The following is a 19769-nucleotide window of genomic DNA, read 5'->3' as shown; positions in this document are numbered from 1 at the left end:
TTAACTTTCTAAAAAATTATTAAAAACTTCTGATTATAATTCTAATTAAATTACAAACCAGACGCAGCAAAAAATATGCCCATTCTAATTCTGATTACAATTCCGATCACAAATTGACTTTTGGCGCTCTAAAGAAGGATATTTTCTTAACACATGTAATGAAATTTCCATGCAAGTGAAGCCATCCCAATTGCCCGCGTATGCTGTCACTTTTGGGAAAAAGTCATCCCCAATTTCCTTATGATGGCGCTATGTCTATGAATCGACGTCATGATCTTTGACGGTTGACACTGGAGACAAGTTTGAAGCCCATCCACTTCTCCATGCATTCCAGTGAGAACAGCATTGTGGTTTACCACTTGCCTAAGAAATAGAATATGTCAAGGATAGTAAATATTGGGCCGTCTTTCCAAAGTTCGGTATTTCTGCAGTATATTTGATGCCAAACCTTCGACCTCCCTAACTTTGCCTGTATAAATAGGTGGAAATCAGCCCAACTAGTATAGAAGAAAACGCCATGCGTCCTCCCATTCTTATAATTAGTTAAAGTTCATCAAAACCTAAACCTCCTGCTAATAAAAGTGAACCGTACTTTGGTATACTGTTTAGATATGCTCTAATTTTTGGATATATTTGGTCGGTGGAGTTCTATTTCTATTCTATGGGTAATGGGAATACTCAATCCACCAAAATCTATTCTATTTTTTGTTCAGCATTCAAATCCCAATCCATTTAAAAAATTATTTTTTAAAAATATTTTTCTGTGTGATTGATTTTTTTAAAATTATTTTGTTATTTAATTGGTTTTTGATTCTGATTTAAAATTTTAATTGCGAAACAAATATATGAAGAAAATAACTATTTCGGTTCAATCCCAAGCCAAACGCATTCTAAAGTAAAAATATAGATCATATTTTGATTTGCTGTTTTACTCTCACCAGCACCTAGTTTTTCAGTCCGCCGCTTACTTCTGATCAATCCATAATTGTTGTTTGCACAGACGCATCAAAACGATATCTTTCTGGTCCATGTTTTAAAAGGACGGGTGGCATCTTAGACAAAACGGGACCGAGGTAGGCGAGGCTGAGAAAGAGAGAGAATAAGAAGGAACAAAGAAAGGGCCGGAGAAAAAAACGAAAAAAAAAAAAGAGGAAGAGAGGAATTGTACCAAAAAGAGGAAAGGAGTAAAAAAAAAGGAAAAAAGAAAAAAATAGAAAAAAAACTGGTAAAAAAAAAATGTTTGAACACAGAAAAAATAAAAATAAAATAAAAATGGAGGAAGAAATATTAACAATTTGTCCGATAAACATAAAACTCTGTATTTTACTATACATCAACGGATTACGGTACAGCTCGCCATCAAATTTACTACGCACAACTTAAAAAAACCTACAATAAAAAGTTCAAATATAAGCAACTTAGCTATTGATTAAATGATATTTGGTGATTGACCAAGATGATTTTAGTTCCTTATCTTGCTATTATTTTGGGATATCTATAAGTAATTTATTTAATGTTACTGGAGAATCTAAAATCATTAACCATATAATATTTATTAATTATAAAAAAATATATTACAATAAAATATTAATAAATTTATTAATATATTTTTATAAAGATATATTAAATGTGATTATAGAATTATAATATAAATATAAATTATAATAATATATTTCAACTATGATTTAAAATTATTATTAAATATATTGTTATTATAAAATTTTAGCTCGAAATTATTATTATAGAGTTATTTTAGATATCGAATAAATAATTTATTATTATGTAGAACGGTAATTTAAAAGAATAAAAATAATTTGAGACTATTGCCGTGCAGGATTAGCAGTAAAGGGGACGCAAAGTTCTGTAAAGCCCGTGGGCATTTCCGCCGGCTACTTTAAATCTCGCCAGCCCTGGCTCCATGCGTCCCCTGTTTTCCCATCTCCTCCGTTGGCCCCTTCCTCTCGAGAGGAGAGGAGAGGAAAGGCTACAAGCCAACGCTACTTCGTCCGCTTCGCTCCTCCCATTCTCCCTCTTATCCCCCTCTCTTGTTGCCATTCTTGATTTCTGGGACCAGATAAATTTCTTGTTTCTTAAATAGAAAAGTGAGAGAGGGAGGGGAGGGGAGGGGAGGGGAGGGCAATGGCCGGGAATGATGAATAAAAATGGGAAGGAAAAGTAATAGAAATAGAGAGGAGGAAGAAACGGACAAAGGAGGAGTAATTATATCTTGAGAAGCGAATTTATTTTTGAATCCCCTCTCTCATCAGTTTATCGCCAGCCCTTTCCTTTTGCAGACATCTGTTGTCGCTCGTCGGTTGTCACCGTCTCACCGACCGCCTTCCTTTTCTAGGGCTCTTCCCTCTCTTCCTCTTTTGCTGGTTCTTGGAAAAAGAGGGAATAAAGAAAGAAAGAGAGAGAGAGAGAGAGAGAGGGGAGGGGAGATGGAGGAGGGGAAGAAGTCGGCGGTGTCAGATGTGGGGGCGTGGGCCATGAACGTCGTCAGCTCGGTGGGCCTCATCATGGCCAACAAGCAGCTCATGTCCTCCGCCGGCTACGCCTTCTACTTCGGTCAGTATCGCCTCCACCCCCCGCTCACCACCGTTCCCCTCATCAGCGGTCGATGGAACCATTTTTTCAATCAGATCTGTCCTTCCATTCTTTTGCTCTCTGAGCTTTATTCCCAACCGGTTGATTTGTTAGGATTAATGTCGCTTTAATGGAGGTTGCTTCCCTTTCTTGTGCTGCGTGCTCATCCATCTGGTTGTATGTGGAGATGAAGCCCGATCTGGTCCTATATCTCCTGAATTCACTTTTAGTTTCTTTTGGTATCGGTTCGCATTTAAAAATGTTCTTGGCCGCCTAACGTTGTGGTTCAAACCGGTGTTTATTTTAAGGGAATTTTTTATTTTTGGTAGCAGTTAATTGAACGGGTTTCTTTCGTATGTCCTTGCCAATTTGATGTATCTTCTTCTTTCTTTTTTTTTTTTCCTCTGCCTTTATTAATGTTTATTGTGTGTGTGTGTGTTTTTTTTTTTTTTGGGTTATCTTCAGCCACAACGCTAACTGGGTTCCACTTTGGCGTAACTGCATTTGTGGGTTTTGTGTCGAATGCTACCGGATTTTCTTCTGCAAAGCATGTTCCTCTGTGGGAACTTCTCTGGTTTTCTATTGTTGCCAACACATCCATCACTGGGATGAACTTGAGTCTCATGCTCAACTCTGTTGGATTTTATCAGGTGCTATAGAGTCTCGTCTTCTCCAATCTGATAAAATTACATAAATCATGGCATCGAATGAGTGGTATTTCTCTTGTTGTGCTGTAGATCTCGAAGTTGAGTATGATTCCAGTTGTCTGTGTGATGGAGTGGATCCTTCATAGTAAAAACTACTCTAAAGAAGTGAAGATGGCTGTGGTGGCAGTTGTTGTTGGTGTTGGTGTCTGCACGGTGACGGATGTGAAAGTTAATGCTAAAGGGTTTCTGTGTGCTTGTGTTGCAGTATTGTCAACATCCTTGCAACAAATTGTGAGTTATTTCTTGTTGCTTCTAATTTCACCTTGTGTGATCTATAATTTTGACAATTCCCTGCTCTCTTGTTCGCTAGGTTCTAACTGTTTACCAGAATTTGAAAATTCTCGCTTAGATGTTTATGACTCAGAGGGAGTAAAAGAACAAGCATGTCAGAGTGATGCAAAGTGAATGCTTCTAATTGCTTCATCACTCAATTTGTTTGCCCTGTGGTTACTCTTTTTGTTTATTTGGCTGATTTTATTATTGTGGCAGTAGAATGATAAGTTATTACTTGTCTGGAATGAGGATTTCGAAATAGAAATGTGCCTTTTCTTTCCATCCCATGGGAATTGAATATGCCATAGCGGTCCACTTTTGTGTCTTTCAACATTGGTATCTAGATGATGTTAGTTGCTTTAATGAAGTTTGCTTCTCTTTGTATCAAGATCTAAGCTACATGTCCTTGTAATGTTTTTTCAGTAATTGAAATCATTTATTCAACATGGAGGTTGGTTATGGCATATGTGAAAGGTTACCAAGCTGATCTAATGTGCATTTCAGAGATCTTAGCTAGGGATTTTCTTTTTCATGGATTAGTAGGATGTATAAGTGGGATAGGTGGAGGTGCTGGAAGACTATCTTAATAGAAGTCCAGCAAACAGGACTATTCTTTTGGCTCTATACCCTGATATAGAAGTATGCTAGTGGAGGAATTGGATACTTATTTTGGTATAGTGATGTTTTCTTGTTCTAAAATGACATAGTGAGAATATTAAAACCAAATGAACCTTTGAAATTTAGGTGTTTGATATGACCAGTGGTTGGAAGTGTTTTTTTCTGGAGCCTACAAAATTTGAACTAATTTACTAGGAATAAAGTTACTAGTGTTGCGTAGTACTTTCCCTTAGTAGATTGTGTTATGTGAAACCCTGTACTTAGAGAGGACCATAGTGATACAGGGTAAGCGATGGAAGTTTCTTGTTGTCTCATCTAGATTCTATTCCTTGGATATGCTTCCCATATTTGTTTTCAGTCTATGGGTGACGTTAACACTTGGAATATAATGATCACTTCTGATGCCTTTGGCAGAAACATGTGTAGGTGATAGTTTGCTAGAAGGCCTTATCTTATTGTGCTAGTAAAGGTCGAGGTACTTGACCAAATATTTGGATTATTGGGTTAGAATATGTGGATTTGGTGGGTCAATAGGGGTTTCATGCTCAACAACAGCATATGCGCCTTGCTGAACCATTATTGTTGAGTTGGAGATTTGTATATTGGTTTCCATCATTCATCTTCATCCCTTCAAAATCTTCTTGTTATTGGCAAGAGTCAAGAGATATTGAGGCAATCAAGTTGACTTTGGACTAGGTCATTAAATATGAGCTGGGTTTGAGCTGTTCATGAATGATCTGTTTAAGAGAATGGCAAGAGTGAAGTCTTGGAGGGCTTCAATATGGTTCAATCTTAATTGACTTGCCAATTTACAGCCCTGCCAGCCCTTGTAGGAGAACATGATCTCTTTAGCTTTGTGGATTCATGAATGATTTTGTCCATGCAATCCTTAAATGCAACATGTTCTATTTTCCTCGACAACAACTTATATGCTCATTTTTGAGTTCGATATCTTTCTTTTCTATGGTAGTCTCACTACTTGAAATAAGGCTATTAGTATGAAGATTGTCCTATGCTTGAGGAATAGATGGGTCATCTATGCATTTGCTTTGAAAGCTGCTAGAAAATTTTGGCAGAAGTAGCATGAAGTAGGTAAGAATGTGATGAATATTGTTTAATTTTGACTGCAGCTTGTAAAGAAAATCTTCAATTTCCAAAAGTTGTTGGCTTGAAGCATATTGTAACTTCATTGCATTGCAAACTAGGAAGCATTGCAAGTGCAAGTATTTGGAGACGTAAAAACTAGGGCCGGCAAAATCACATTGCTTGTTTGCATATTATTATCTATCTAATTTACATGGTTGCCTTTGTCTTGTCTTTACCTAAATAATGTAGACCCAAAATGGAGGGATATTGTGAGGACCCGTGCGAGTATGTTTACTCCCCATCGACTATGCACTAGGTAGATCTTGGATATTTATACTGGACCAAAGAACCCAAATATTATATTTTTGACTAGCCTTTTTGGGTGAGGTCTTAAATTATTACAAATGATATCTGAGCGAACTCGGCTCATTGCCTATGTAAACCAAGGGATACTGCAGGACGAGTTTAGATTGGATTCATGGTACTTGTAATTAGATTTGAATGGATTTGTACCCTTAGCCTAGTGATGACGCCAGGGCTAAAACGGGAGGAGTATGTGAGAATCTGTGCAAGCATTTGTTTAGTCCTACATCGGCTATGCACTAGGTAGATCTTAGGTAGTCATATAGGATCAGGAAACCCAAATAATATCTTTCAGCTAGTTTTTTAGGTGAGATCTTGGGTTGTTACAAATATCATTCACCACTTGATTGATTTTAGGTTTGGCAACAACATCTACTTATGCTATTATTATTTATTTTAGGTTAGACAACAACTGCTATTTATTTATGTCATGATACTTCTTCATATTCAGGGATCGACACAAGATTTTTAGCACCATAGGAATCTGATATTGCAACAAGAACATGCCAACACCAAGAAAATTCCATCAGATAGGCTGTAGTACCTTCTGGAGGCTGACTTGCATCTTAAAACAATTGATGAGTCTCTAGATATCTACACTTATGCTAGGTTCATGCAATAGGGTTTTCTTATCATTTTGTAGTTGCTGTCAGTACCAGTGCAAGATCTCACACTTTCTGCTAATTTACAACTAATTTACAAGGTTTAAGACTTTTAGACCATTCTTAACTCTTGCATAAGCCATTAAATGTTAATTCCCTTTATAAACAACTAATTACATACTTTTTTGGGGTAAAACCAGTATCGCAATTGTTTCCTGGAGCTCTAGATACTTGAACTCTGTCGCATTTTTTGATTGTAGTCCTGATTGTGGGAAATTGAGATGGGAAATATGGTTAGATAATATTTCTGAAGTGGAATCATGAAACAATATATGAAAAAAGGTCAGAAACTTATAGGAAACACACTAAAAACCACAGAACCATTGAGAAACTGATTTGAAGCATCATCCTGCTGCTCATTCCTAGTACTTTTATGATCTTTTGATGAAATTTCCTGCTGGTGTACTTTATGCATCCATTTCATGCCTTCCTGCATGTTTGTGCCCCCATGGAGAACCAAAAGCCATGTCCGAGACACATTTTTCAGAAATTGCAAGATACGGTTTTTCTCATAAGAATGCCTGCATATAGTTATAACTGTTTTGCCCTCAGGTATAGAGCATTTTTATGGTATGGAGGTTAGGGTGTTAGAATTATATGTATTTATTTGACTTTAGTTGTGAATTAAGAAATAATAGACTGTTTTGTGGGACAAGTATATATATTATAAGTTGTGTATTCAGAACGTTGATATGTTTGCCAAGAGGATTTTGAAGCATGTTAATTGAAGAGGAGAACTATTCTATATCAGAGCTTAGATCACTGTCGGAATTAGTTAAAATGTCATGGTGGACCTGCTTCTAACACTTGGAAGGATTTTCTGAATACGTGAAACGTGAGACAATATAATGTATCACTTCAGTCATAATTTAGTTATTATTATTCATCTGGATGAGAGTAAAAACAATGACATGATTTGAGAGAAAGGAGGGAGGCTTACCTGATGTGTATCACCTAGGTTCAAGTATCTTGGGATTCATCACCCAAGGCCTGAACCAAGACAATCCTCTTTTTAAGTGGCGGGAGTGACCGCTTCAACAATGCCGAGTTCTTTTGTACATATAACACATTATAAATCAATTGACATATATAATGCAACATGATTTGGCAATTTTTGTGGATATACATGTAGACAAAGTTTTAGTCTAAATTGATATTCAAGAGAAACCTCAATATGTAACTAAGTTATTGCCACAGGATATAAGAGGAGTAAATGGATGGCGATGTTTTCAATACTGTTAAGAGAGGGTGGATGTTATTACTGAATAAAGGATGGGGTGGATATTTCTAAAAATGCACTTTTACTGCACTCTGTAATCATAAAGTCAGTGTAACTTGTTGGATGATTTAATAGTCATCATTTTTGCAGAACTTTCTGTAAGACTTTAATAGCAGTAATAGAGCTATAAATGTTGTTCGGTTTTGAATGTTGGCTAATAAATAGTTGTCCATAGCTATTCGAAAGATGGTAATCATGAGAATGCCCTACTGCTCATTTTACCAGAGAGGGCAGACTTGCAGGTAAATTGAAGGATGTTTCGGACATGTTCCTGATGATTTTTGCTCTTTTCCTTCAAAAAAAAATTAAGTATATCCATTCTGTTTTAGGATGATGAACTGAATAGTTAAATTTAGGTCATTCAGAAGGCACCAATAAATATATCACTATAAACAAGGGAAATTGAATCTAGTAGGGATGCACGAGCCATTCCTCTCTCCAACACAAAAGGTGGATTTTTGATGTGGTGGAAGCTAGGGACATACACCTGATTTTCATGATTTAAGGTGGGGATCCTGTTGTTTTAGTTGCTTGATATTGCAATTTGTGGTAGTTCGGAGGCCACCATGTTCCTATTCTGATGACGATCAGAACTATGTTTGGAAAGGGATGAAGTGGATATGTTTTACATTATCTCTTCTTGTGTTTCACGTCTTCAAAATCACGCATTCCTTCTCAAGGTAAAAAACTACAATTTATGGCTATGGCTTAGTCTAAACAGGTGGACTTTGATTTTATTTATCGAGTTTTTCTTTTTCCGGTTGCAGACTGATCTCTTTCATTTGCTTAAGGGGTCGGCTGATAGTATGTAAAATGACTTGAGGAAGGTAATTGCTAGGCAGATGAGTCAAAGAATCTTGTAAGAAAAGGTGGCCAATGAATTAACTGGAGAATAACTATGATGATGGTCCAGTTTGATGGAGGATATGCACATTGGTTTTGACAGGAATGTTAGTGGAGATTCAAAATTTTGAACATTACAAATAGTGTATTGAGAATTATTGTTATGATTATAAAAAGCAGAGTAAATAGCTTTTATTTTAAGAGCAACCAGAGTAAATCAAATGGTGAATCTACTCTTTGCCAAGAAAGGACTTGCATTTCTTGAAACGTATATATCTTGTTTGTTTTGTATTTTTGAAGCTTTACCATCCAGATTTTGGTAGAGTTCCCATTGCACATCCCTCTTTTTCTTATATTTTAATAATGTCTTAGGAACTTGCAGTTTCTTTTAATCAAACTTTTACTTCTGCAAGGGTAGGCAATTATACCTTTGGTGCCTTTGGAATATCCTTGTAGGTTTGTCTAATCCTTTTGGTATGGAGTTTCACCTTGGTGCAGACTTCTGATTGATAGTAGCCAAGTGCATAGCCTAATTGTTTTCTGAAATGACCTAATAAATATTAAGAAGAATAACTGTTGTCTATTGGCTAGGATTTTGGCTTTTCTGATTCCTGTCAGCTCATATTTGGGTCTACTGTATTTTCTGTGCAGTCAATTGGTTCCTTGCAGAAGAAGTATTCAATCGGTTCTTTTGAACTGCTGAGTAAGACGGCCCCAATACAAGCTATTTCTCTTCTGCTTCTTGGACCTCTCATAGATTACTACCTTAATGGCAAATCTATAATAAAATACAACTTTTCTTCTGGTGCTATTGTAAGTTCCAATATACCTGTCTTTGTTATTATTATTGTTGTTATTCTGATCCATAAGGGAATGAAACATAACACTTGAACTAAATCATGCAGTTTTTCATACTTCTCTCATGTGCACTTGCCGTATTCTGCAACATGAGCCAGTACCTCTGCATTGGCCGTTTCTCAGCAACCTCATTCCAGGTTCTGGGTCATATGAAAACCATCTGCGTGCTCATGCTTGGTTGGTTATTGTTTGATTCTCAGCTGACACTGAAAAATATAATGGGAATGGTGATAGCTATTGTGGGGATGGTTATCTACAGCTGGGCTGTGGAGTTGGAGAAGCAAGCAAATGCTAAGATTGCTCTCACCAAAACTAGCCTAACCGAAGATGAAATCCGCCTTTTGAAAGATGGAGTGGACATTGCACCTGCAAAAGATGTAGAGCTTGGGGAAACAAAGGCCTAATTGTAGCTTGTGGTTTAATGAAGCATCCAATATTGGGCTGGGTATGGTTGAGCCTTGAGGGATTCAGGCCATGAAAGGTCAGCCCCTTCTTATATTGTTAAAATTCTTTGTAATAGGGGTAGTTTGCCAGCATCAGAAGGTGGAGATCTAAAGGTTGTGTTCGTTACTACCATAATATCCTAGGCTGCATAACACTCCATTTTATTTGTTTTCTCATGCATGGTTTCCAAGGTAGGATAGAGTATCCTATGGAAACACAGTAATATTTATCTTCATAGAATGACATTTAGCAAATCTTTTTTATTAAATTAAATTTGTTCATTTCGATGTTGAAATGAATGATGTTCTATGATCTGGTTTTTGTTTCTAATTGTGTTGTGTTAAGATGTTCCCTGGTAGGGCATGGTTGCCTTCCAGGGAAGCCCGAGCTTTGTACTACCATGTTTTGAATATTTGATCTTTGATTTGTGCGAACTGTGGCGAGCATGAATCAAGCTCCTGTCTGGAATGTTGCTGTATGAATACAAAGTGTTGCCAGGTGCTATTTTCAAGTGGCGAGAACTTTCACAAGTTCTTTGCATCAAGTTTACAGTGCCTGTGGGAGTCGTTACAGGGCTTTTTCTACTGTCAAATGAATCTAGCGAGTTAACTTGTCACCATAGGTTGGTCTGATCATCAGAATGTAGTCAATGCACTGTAATTCAATTATAGGTGTTTAATAGTGTAATTGAAGAGGCTGCGATTGGTTTATCAGCAGTAGAAGTACAATTCAACTATACATCTCTGAAGTTTGAGTTGTTGATCTTGTGAAGAATGGCAAAGGAATAGTAATTTCTGTTTTTCTCTGACTAAAGCCTTTTATCTCTATACGGGAATAGTTGCAGGGCCAACGGTGTTTGTCTTCACTAATAAGAAATGCAGACAGGAATTGGTCTTATTTCAAGTATAATATTATAGTACTCTCCTATAATTCATGAGTAAGCAGGATTGGTGCAAAATAGTTATTTGTTCTCGGATTCCTGTTTTTTAAATCCTGTTTGGTATCTTTAGCAACCACTTTCGTTTTACGTGAGCTACCTCAACACACTACAAGAAAATACGTATTCAGCGACTTAGATTCTAGTCGCCGAATAACCATATTTGGTCGCCGAAACCTTTTCGCGACTAGAATACTCTTCGTCGCCGAACCCTAGTCACTAAAAGGTTTTGGCGACCAATATTGTGTGGTCACCTAAGGTACACCAACAACGACCAATGTTTGGTTGCCGAAGAAACTTTTCAGCGACCAAATTTGTTGTTGCTAATTCCAACGCCAACCAAATAGTTGGTCATGGAATGTTTGTCTTCCGCTACCAAAAAAATGGTCACTGAATGTCTATCTTCCCCCACCAATAGTTTGGTCGTAGAATGTATTGGAATGCATTGGCAACAAACATTTTTTGGTGGCAGAAAGTATTAACCTGTATTTAATTAATAATTCAAATTATAAGCTTAATATTTATTTTGGGGCTCGTTCCAAATTCTGTACAACCAACACAGCCTATCCATTATCCATATTGCACAATACATTTGCCCATCCAAATACAAGTATACACAATGTTAGAGAATCCATAATCATTCATTATAAATATCATCATCTATAAGTCTAAAGTCAAACAAACCTATTAACCATTCATCAAAATGTTTCATCCATACCATATGTTAAGGTGATAATCATCACCAAACACATCAAAATGTAAATTAAAAATCCCAAAATATCTGATCTTGCTATTCATCCAAACAACCATCATGTAGACAAAAATATGAATAAACCAAAAACTGGATTCTGCTTGTAGACAACTCCACCATGATCATCTGAACAAAAGCTATCCATGTACCAGAAACTAGATTTCACATGCTCATAACTCCACCATGTATCTGAGAAAGCAAAAAAGAATACACAATCAAAAACCACATGTGAAAAATAATAAACTAAAATTCAAGTATAAGTTCACAATGACATTTCGCTTAATTTGGTCCAAATCTCTAAATAACCTACGTAATATAAATGAGAATACATACCAACGAGTATTTGTGCCACCAGTTGAATACATGGCCCCATCATGATGGATAGATGACTTATGTGTTTGAGTCTTTTCCTTTAAGAACTCTGTCACCAAACTTGTAAGATATGCAATTTGCTTCTGTTCTTCCTCTCGCTCTTTCTTTTCCTCCTCTCGCTCTCTCCTCTCCTGCTCCAATTGCCTCCGCAGCTCCTCACGCTCCATCTTCATCTCCTCCATCTCAGTTTTAAGTTTCTGCAACTCCCCAACATGATCTTGTGATACACGACTAGGTGTGGAAGAAGATGAAGAGAGCTTCGGCCCATCCCCAAATCCAAGAATGTATCTCTTCCTTTTTCCAAGTGCCTGCCTAGACATCTCCTCTGATGTTAATTGCATACCGGATTGGGAAGATTCTTCTCGCAAGCTCAACATCTTTGACTGTCAATGCAAAGGTAACAACAGAATTAAATGTATATATAATCTTGCAAAAGCAGAAAGTGATTTAAATGATTATTAAAATTTTAGATACCTACATGTTTCACGGCGCAAATAGGATCAATCCACTCTTTGTTCTTCTTGGTATGAGTTTTCTTATAGAATTCTGGAAATTCAAGGTTTTCAGAACCATTAAACTCCGGCTGCAAAGTGTAATTTAGATTAGCATATAGCCACTACATAATAAGAAAACTAGAATAACTGTCAGATCTACTTGTATAAAAGGATTCCAAAAATATACTTGCAGCAAACTAGAATAAAAAATCTACTTGCAGCAAATTGTCTATTTTACAATAGCCAAAACTATCCCATAGATTGTTTCACAGGCAATTCACTAAAAATATAGCCAGTACATACTCAAAAACATATTACCTGTATAGTCATTGTTGCAACAAATGACCGAGATCCTGAACAATGATTGTACTCAACCTTTTTCCTTTTTTTTTTTGCCAGCTTTTGATCTCACCTTCAAAAAAAATACAAATTAAAAATCTAAAGAAAACATTATGATCAAATATTTTACTTATAAACTCTGAAGCACTAAATATGTAAGTTACCTTGTGTTCTTTGCTTTTCCACACATCGTCAATTAAGTGGCGCCAATCCTCTTGAGTCACATGTTCGTATGGATGACTATAAGGGTCCACATGTAAGACGTTCTTAAGATGCTTGTAATGCAATTTCATATTGTGCCTCCAATTTCTGTGAATATTGTAGCATTTTCTGTCGCCAAAAGTTTTACCTCCATCCGCCAACTTGGTTTTGCTTTTCCGCGACTAAATATGCAGTTCGTCGGTGTAGGATAATTATTCTGTAACTAACAAGGATGTTGGTCGCAGATAGCCTTATTTTTCGCGACTAAACGTTAGTCGCCAAAAGGTTTACCTCCACCGGTGTAGGACAATCATTCAGTAACTAACAAGGATAGTGGTCGCAAATAGCCTTATTTGCCGCGACCACGATTCATATAGTCGCCAAAAGTGTATTTTCTTGTAGTGACAACTGGTCATCCATGTGAGGACCAATAGGCATGGAGATGATCCTAGGAACAAGGTCCTCGTCAAAGATTTGGTTTAATTTGACAACATCCCACCCGCCGCCTGGAATGATGAATTCAGAGAACTCAAACTAAATCATATCTTTATTTAGACCTTTTCGGGCAAGCGAAAGATCTCTTAGGTTGACTCATTTTGGGTTTGGATGATGGTTGATGGATGGATAATATCTGGTTAACTGGCCAAGCTTCACCCTAAAGGTGATGAATAAATTTATTTGGTCAAAGTTCCAAAACAAATACTATACTTGGATAAATTTATTCGAGCAGAGGAGTGAAATAACTTCAACCATGCAAAGCTCTCCCCCCCTCTCTTCTTCTTTCACTTTTTTTCATATATTAATCCCACTAATCATGGGAGTGATTAGCTATTTAGCATCCAAATGTAGCCTCATAATTTGCCTTGCTTGTACCAATTTAAGTCATGAGAAGCCCCTGAGCAAATTCTTCAGCAAAAATAAATAAATCAATGAATAAATAAACCTCGTGAGTGTAAAGTTGTCATCCAGTATTATCTGATTTCATGAACAGTAATCAAGTGCCAAAAGTTGCTTGATTATCTTGCTGCCCACTAGCATGTATGGAATTAACTCAAAACAATATATAGTTTTGGAAGGATTGTCTACTTGGGTGGAGTGCAATCTCCAAATTATGCATTGGAGCTTTTGGCAGGAAATTCTATAACCTAGCTAGTAGCTTAATCAGGACCATATGTATGTATGTATTAGAATAAAATTATTAAGAATAATTTTTTTAAAATAAAAAAAATATTTTTTTAATTTATTATATATATATATATATATATAAGTGCATATGTATGATGTCTTGACGCCTCTTACACCAAATCCATACCCTACACCTGCATTTTGTTCTTGATATTTTTCCACATTTCCACCGACGGTCAGAGGAAAAGACCATATGATACCACATGACATGATGTGGCTAAGGACTCTTTCAGTTGACTCATTATTTTGTTCTTTTCCGGCAAAACTTCCCTGTTATGTTTCACGCTGCACCAATGACCAAACCGAAGCAACCTCCTCCCGCCTCACCTTCCACATGACCTCCGGCAGCGGCAACGGATTCCCTCTTTTAATGCGCCATGTTCCATCCTAGCTACATTATCGAATACAATATCTCCTCTCACCCATCATTCCATTAACGAAGCATGAAGTGAACGCGGTTCTCCCTCAGCTGACTTCACTTGCCTCCTTCCTTTGTCTCCAAGGCTCCTGAATTCCCATGTGCATGGCTCGCGGCATTATTCCATGGAGACTCAGCTGCCATGGCCTTTACAGCAAACAGGAATAGGTGCATGCACCCTATGGGGTCTCTGTGGGACCAAACCCAGAATAAATGGTGCCGTGTTATCTGGGCGAGGACCTGTGCACCGAAGCCGTAGGAGACCAAAAGGCAAGCACATGACCATGGTCATCTCTCTCTCCCTCTCTCTGTTTCCATGGCATGACTGAAACTGTACTGCTTCTCTGTTATCTCCTCATCGACACTCAATTATTATGTCCTTGGCATGGACGTCCAATGTACGTATGTAGGAACCTGTTGGATGGCGGTGGTGCCTTTCTTTCCTCCTCCCTCTCGTTGCATTCTTTTCATACTGCAGCAATCACACGGCTTGGAGTGAATTCCGTCTGTCATATTTGTGCAATAGCTATTACAATAATATCTGAGACTGACTGAATTCTTGAGTTCTGTAACACATAACAATTTAAATAATAACCATTTCTAAATGGAATAATGACCATTGTTGAATATATTTCAGTTCATTTCTTAATATTAAGATTTCAGAAATTAGCATTTCTATGTCAACTAAAAAAAATTAATCATGTATATTTCGAATGCGAAAAACAATTATTATTTTTATTATTTTCCATTGTATTGGCTGTAAATGGCTGCAACAATATTTTTTGCCTTCTTTTTTTCTTACTTTTAGAATAAGAAGAGAACAAATGAAAGGTTTCGACAACAAAGCAACCGGGTTTGAATTATCTAACTCGCAAAGCTTTCTACATGGATCGCACGAGTATAAATTTTACTGCAAAGTAAAATACTAGTTTTTTTTAAAGTAAAGTAATAGGTTATAATATTGATTTCAACCTACAATCCTACGAGGGGTAGATACTAGAATTAGATTTATCGATCATATTTCATTTGCTACCATCCAAGATGACGCCCCATACATGGTACCTCTTTTTGGAAGAAGAGATAGGTACCAACCAGCCGACATAATTAAGTCTGTTCATACACAAGCTTGTTTTCTAGTTTATGGTCTAAATCCTTAGAGGACTCGCTAGTGAATGTTTTTTTTTTCACTCAAAAGGAGGCCGTCAAATTTGAAGCTTGGTTTGCGACCGAATAGCTGTCCTGAATTCAAATTAATTATATTTTGCTTCTTCCTGGAAGAAAGATGACCAAATAATTTTTAATTTTAGTCCTTCGATGAAGCGGGATCTCTCGTATAGGACATGGTATGAGCTGGAGGATCGGAATTTAAATACAAATACCAGTGATTGGACCGTTGGCACACTACAAGTAGTTGCAGGCAGCCGGAGTCGAGGATGATACGTTTCATATTGCAACGTTGGAGAGTACCAGATCACTTCTACTCGGTCGCATGCATTTGTTGCCACGTTCCACTATTTGACCTTTCTCCGGGGACTTTAATATGGCTGTGAATATATAAGAGTATAAGTTTGTCGAGGTTATTATGCCATTAGAAAATGAGCATCACCTCTGTGCAACTGCGGTGCAGAGTATCTTCCTTCCATACCCTTCTTGGGTGGAATTGCATGACAATCCTTTTTTTTTTTACCATTTAGACCTTTTTCCAATAATTTATTGGGACCAAATGATCTAATTCCACTTCCACCTGCAATGCAAGTGATCATCATGGGTAATTAACTATATATATATATTTGTTTTTCAAGAATATGGCTTCATAGAATTTTCTCAAAAAAGGTATGTAAAATATCTGAAACACTCTGAAAATCCCATGCAAAAATTGTACAAATATTTCCCTTAGTTGTTGGAAATTTCTGCAATCAAAGTATACATAATGTCAAAAGTTTTCGACATATTTTGACTTACATGGAAGAAGATTTTATCTTACTAAATGTAGCCAACTCGGGTTGTAGAAGGTCTGCTTCCTTCGCAAAAAGCATGATCTTTCTAACCAGAAATTTGAAGACCTACTCTGCTTTCACAAAGCGGATGATCCCAGGAGTCGTGATCCAGTTAACCTCATGACGATTCTCTCTCTTGCTTTCCACATTAAGTATTCGCGTAGGAAACAAAAATTATACTTGGTCCCCGCAAGCAAATCTGAAAAACAAGTCGGCAAGGAAGATCGGACAAGGTCCTGAATTTGACTGGGAAGCCATTGTGGATTTGTGTTCAAAAAGAAAAAAAAGATGACACTTCAGCAGTAAAATTTGACGGCTAATGCCAAGCGCGATTCCAAGTGTCTTCTTCAATGAAAGTGAGTTAAGGTGGCCAAACCATGCGTCGAGGAAGCGAGTTCAAATGCAACGGCTAAGACGGGTTGCTGTCTCGTGGTCTTCAAGTTGACGGTGAAACAGAGACCCCTGGGGCCGTGAAAACCACAGCATGTGGCCCCGGATGCTTGCATCAAGAGCAGCCCCCCTCCTCAGCACTTTCCTCCCACCATCCGATAACCATGGCTTCCTTTGTCCATGCACATCAACTTAAATCAGCAGCAACCCATTCGCCTATATAAATATAGCATCCTAGAAGGAAAAAAAGAAACAAGAAACTAGCTATAGGAACATAGTTAAGTGATATAGATCAGGTAGAACAGTAAGGAGCCTGGAGAGGAAGGAGGCATTCGGCATGACAGGGCTGGTGAAGAAGCTTTTGTTCTGCGGTGCCAAGAGCTTGGCGACGACGGAGCTCCCGGAGGGACGCATCTGGGTGTGCGTCGGCCGGGATGAGAAGGCGCAGAGGTTCGAGCTGGAGGCAAACTATCTCAATCATCCACTGTTTGAGGACCTGCTCAGGTTGTCGGCGCCGGAGTTCGGGTACTCGTACGAGGGAGCGCTCCGCATCGCATGCGAGACCGACCTCTTCCTCCACCTCCTCGATCTTCTCAGAAGCAGCAACCCTTCTGTCCACTACATGGAGCTTCGGGATCTCATGGACAAGTTCCATGCCTCTGCCGGCGCCGGTGGCCACCATGACAAGCCTCGCCACCACCATCACCACTAGGGTTGCTAATGGTCCTGCTCTTGCTAATTCCTTCCTCTCTTTTTTCTTTTTTTTTTTTTCAGTTCTAAAGGATAAGGAAAACAGGAAAACAGAACTGGATTTCCAAAGGCCATGAAAGGTCTTTGTTTGTTATTTTTTGTATAGAAAGATACTTGTTATTCTTGAACCCTTGATGGGATTTAATCTTGTAACTTTAATTTCAGATCAGTTATCCTCCTAGCTTGGAAGAGATATGGAGAAAAAATTTTCTCTAAATTAATTTTCTCTCATCTTGAATTCTCTTGCGGTTTGATCTTTTCTAGCCAGTTATGGTCCATAGGGAGCCATCAACAATAAAAATCTAGAGGTCGGACTTTGCTTTGGAAGTCTCTGCCTGCACCCCCTGCTGGCACTAATTTTTCTGTGTAATCAAATTGGTTTTCATGGAATTGACGAGGATGCAACACTTACTTGCCAAAAGGTAGATCCAGCTATGAATTACAGGCGTGATTCCATTTGCTATGACTCTCACTTCCTACGATTACACTTTTAGGTTTACCATCTCTCTGATTTGGATAGAAAACAGAGAAATCTATGCAGCTAAATCAAAGGAATCATTTAAAAGTGCAATCATCAATTTAGCTCAAAATAGAAGCACACTGCATGCATCATAGTATGGATGAGTTCAGTGCATGTAGAACTTTGATATCAGAGATTTGAAGTGATTAAATATGTCAGATTCTAATGCTCTTTTGAACATACCTCCCAGCATCAAATGCCTTACGCATAAATCAAAAACTTCGACATGTATGACACCCAGCTCGCGATCGATGGAACTTTGACTTGCATTCTAATACTATGTTTTATTAGATGGAGAGGAGCGCTGAGAAAGAATAAAATCTTGACCATCTAATGTTATGTATAAAGTTTAAAGATAATGACATATGAATTAAATATGAACATAGCTACTATAATCTAAGTTCAATGACATGATTGCTTGGCCATTTGGTCAATCCACCGTGGCCAATGATGCCTCTTTCATGGTCTTTTTTTTTCATTTAAACCAGACTAGTAGACCTTTTGGCTTGTCTAGATCATTCTCATTCAGACGATTGCTTGACATATGGCACCGAGTATGATGGTCATAGTTTAAGCATTGCTAGAGGATGCCCACGTCGTGCATATTAAAAGCTCTTACCCCATGGTTCGAGAAAATGGGTTTAATCATAGATGATTTGATGTGACACACAAGGATAGTCAAATATTCTACTTCCAAGCATTATTAGTAGGTTTGAGAAAAGTTTTGGGGGCGTTTGGTATGGAGTGATCGTCCTAGGAATCAAAGGTGATATTGGGTGGAGGTAATAAGATTACCGCATTTGGGCCTAGTCATGGTAGTCTTAATAGAATAATAAGAACATGTTGGATGTTGTAACAATTTAACTATAATTCAATTTGTTCAAGCTCGACGTCATGAAGAGTATTGTTGTTAGAATGAAAATATGGTCTGATTTTCTTGTGATAAGGGCTACTAAAAGTAGAATATGTGACAAAATTATAGAACTATTTTAGGAATTAATATATTGACTTACATTTTTTATTCATGAGAATTAAAAATATATAAAAAATCAATCTAAGATATATCAGAGGTATTTGTGGTATTATGTGGTTGGTGATCTTGGATCTCCGTACCATACCAAACAAGTTACTCATGGATACCTAGAGATTTTTAATCACTGAACCATGGCCTACCAAACACGATGATCTTAGATCACTAGAGACAAATCACTCCAGCATTCCGATCACAAGGGATTTTCGATCACCGTGGTTATCCTGTTGGGGTTACTAAACGCCCCCTTTTAGTATGCTTACAAGTTCTATAAATATTCTTCCTTCTACTTTTTTTTTTTTTACATCATAAGCAGGGTAATTATATTTTTTGAATCATTAAAAATTACTAAATTATTTTCAATATTTCTTTGACTAAATTTTTTGAAAATTTACTTGACAAATAAATTAATAAAAAATAGTAATTCATAATGTAGTCAAGAGTAATTTGGAGGCATAAATTGATTTACTTGTGATACCCAGGAAAAAAAAAAAAAAGAGAGAGAGGTGGACGGGCCGGCCCGAAAAGACCGGGCCCATCCACCATATACGATCGTGCCTAGGGCACGATCGTGGGAGTAGGGCTGTTAACGAGCCGAGCCGAGCCCGAGCCTCCGCAGGCTCGGCTCGGCTCGTTTCACCAACTTCCCGGCTCGGGCTCGGGCTC

General features: G+C 37.6%; 3 protein-coding genes across 6 annotated transcripts; 2 read left to right on the top strand and 1 right to left on the bottom strand.

Annotated features, from left to right (window-relative positions):
* Nucleotides 1–2441: 2441 nt before the first annotated feature.
* LOC103711916 (UDP-rhamnose/UDP-galactose transporter 1) lies at nt 2442–10049 on the top strand. The gene is made up of 5 exons (XM_008798236.4): nt 2442–2568; nt 3052–3236; nt 3324–3524; nt 9069–9230; nt 9323–10049. The coding sequence occupies exons 1-5, from the start codon at nt 2442–2444 to the stop codon at nt 9677–9679; spliced, it is 1032 nt and encodes a 343-aa protein (XP_008796458.2). The 3' UTR covers nt 9680–10049.
* Nucleotides 10050–11350: 1301 nt separating this feature from the next.
* On the bottom strand, nt 11351–12940 carry LOC120112337 (ribosomal biogenesis protein LAS1L-like). 4 transcript variants are annotated; one of them, XM_039131382.1, is made up of 5 exons: nt 12777–12940; nt 12592–12685; nt 12258–12362; nt 11760–12162; nt 11351–11596 (listed from the first exon to the last, which is right to left on the bottom strand). In XM_039131382.1, exons 2-5 carry the CDS (start codon nt 12601–12603, stop codon nt 11466–11468), a joined length of 651 nt encoding a protein of 216 aa, XP_038987310.1. In that variant the 5' UTR covers nt 12604–12685; nt 12777–12940; the 3' UTR covers nt 11351–11465. The 4 variants fall into 4 exon arrangements, with proteins under 4 accessions (XP_038987310.1, XP_038987312.1, XP_038987311.1 ...); XM_039131384.1 differs by having other exon boundaries at nt 12254–12362; nt 12592–12940; XM_039131383.1 differs by having other exon boundaries at nt 11741–12162; nt 12592–12940.
* Nucleotides 12941–16506: 3566 nt separating this feature from the next.
* Nucleotides 16507–17774, top strand: LOC103711915 (auxin-induced protein X10A). The gene has a single exon (XM_008798235.4). It carries the CDS (start codon nt 17141–17143, stop codon nt 17513–17515), a length of 375 nt encoding a protein of 124 aa, XP_008796457.2. The 5' UTR covers nt 16507–17140; the 3' UTR covers nt 17516–17774.
* Nucleotides 17775–19769: the final 1995 nt, after the last annotated feature.

The sequence above is a fragment of the Phoenix dactylifera genome, chromosome 11, assembly GCF_009389715.1.
Source record: "Phoenix dactylifera cultivar Barhee BC4 chromosome 11, palm_55x_up_171113_PBpolish2nd_filt_p, whole genome shotgun sequence".
NCBI lineage: Eukaryota > Viridiplantae > Streptophyta > Magnoliopsida > Arecales > Arecaceae > Phoenix > Phoenix dactylifera.
This window is presented reverse-complemented; position numbering and strand designations above follow the sequence as displayed.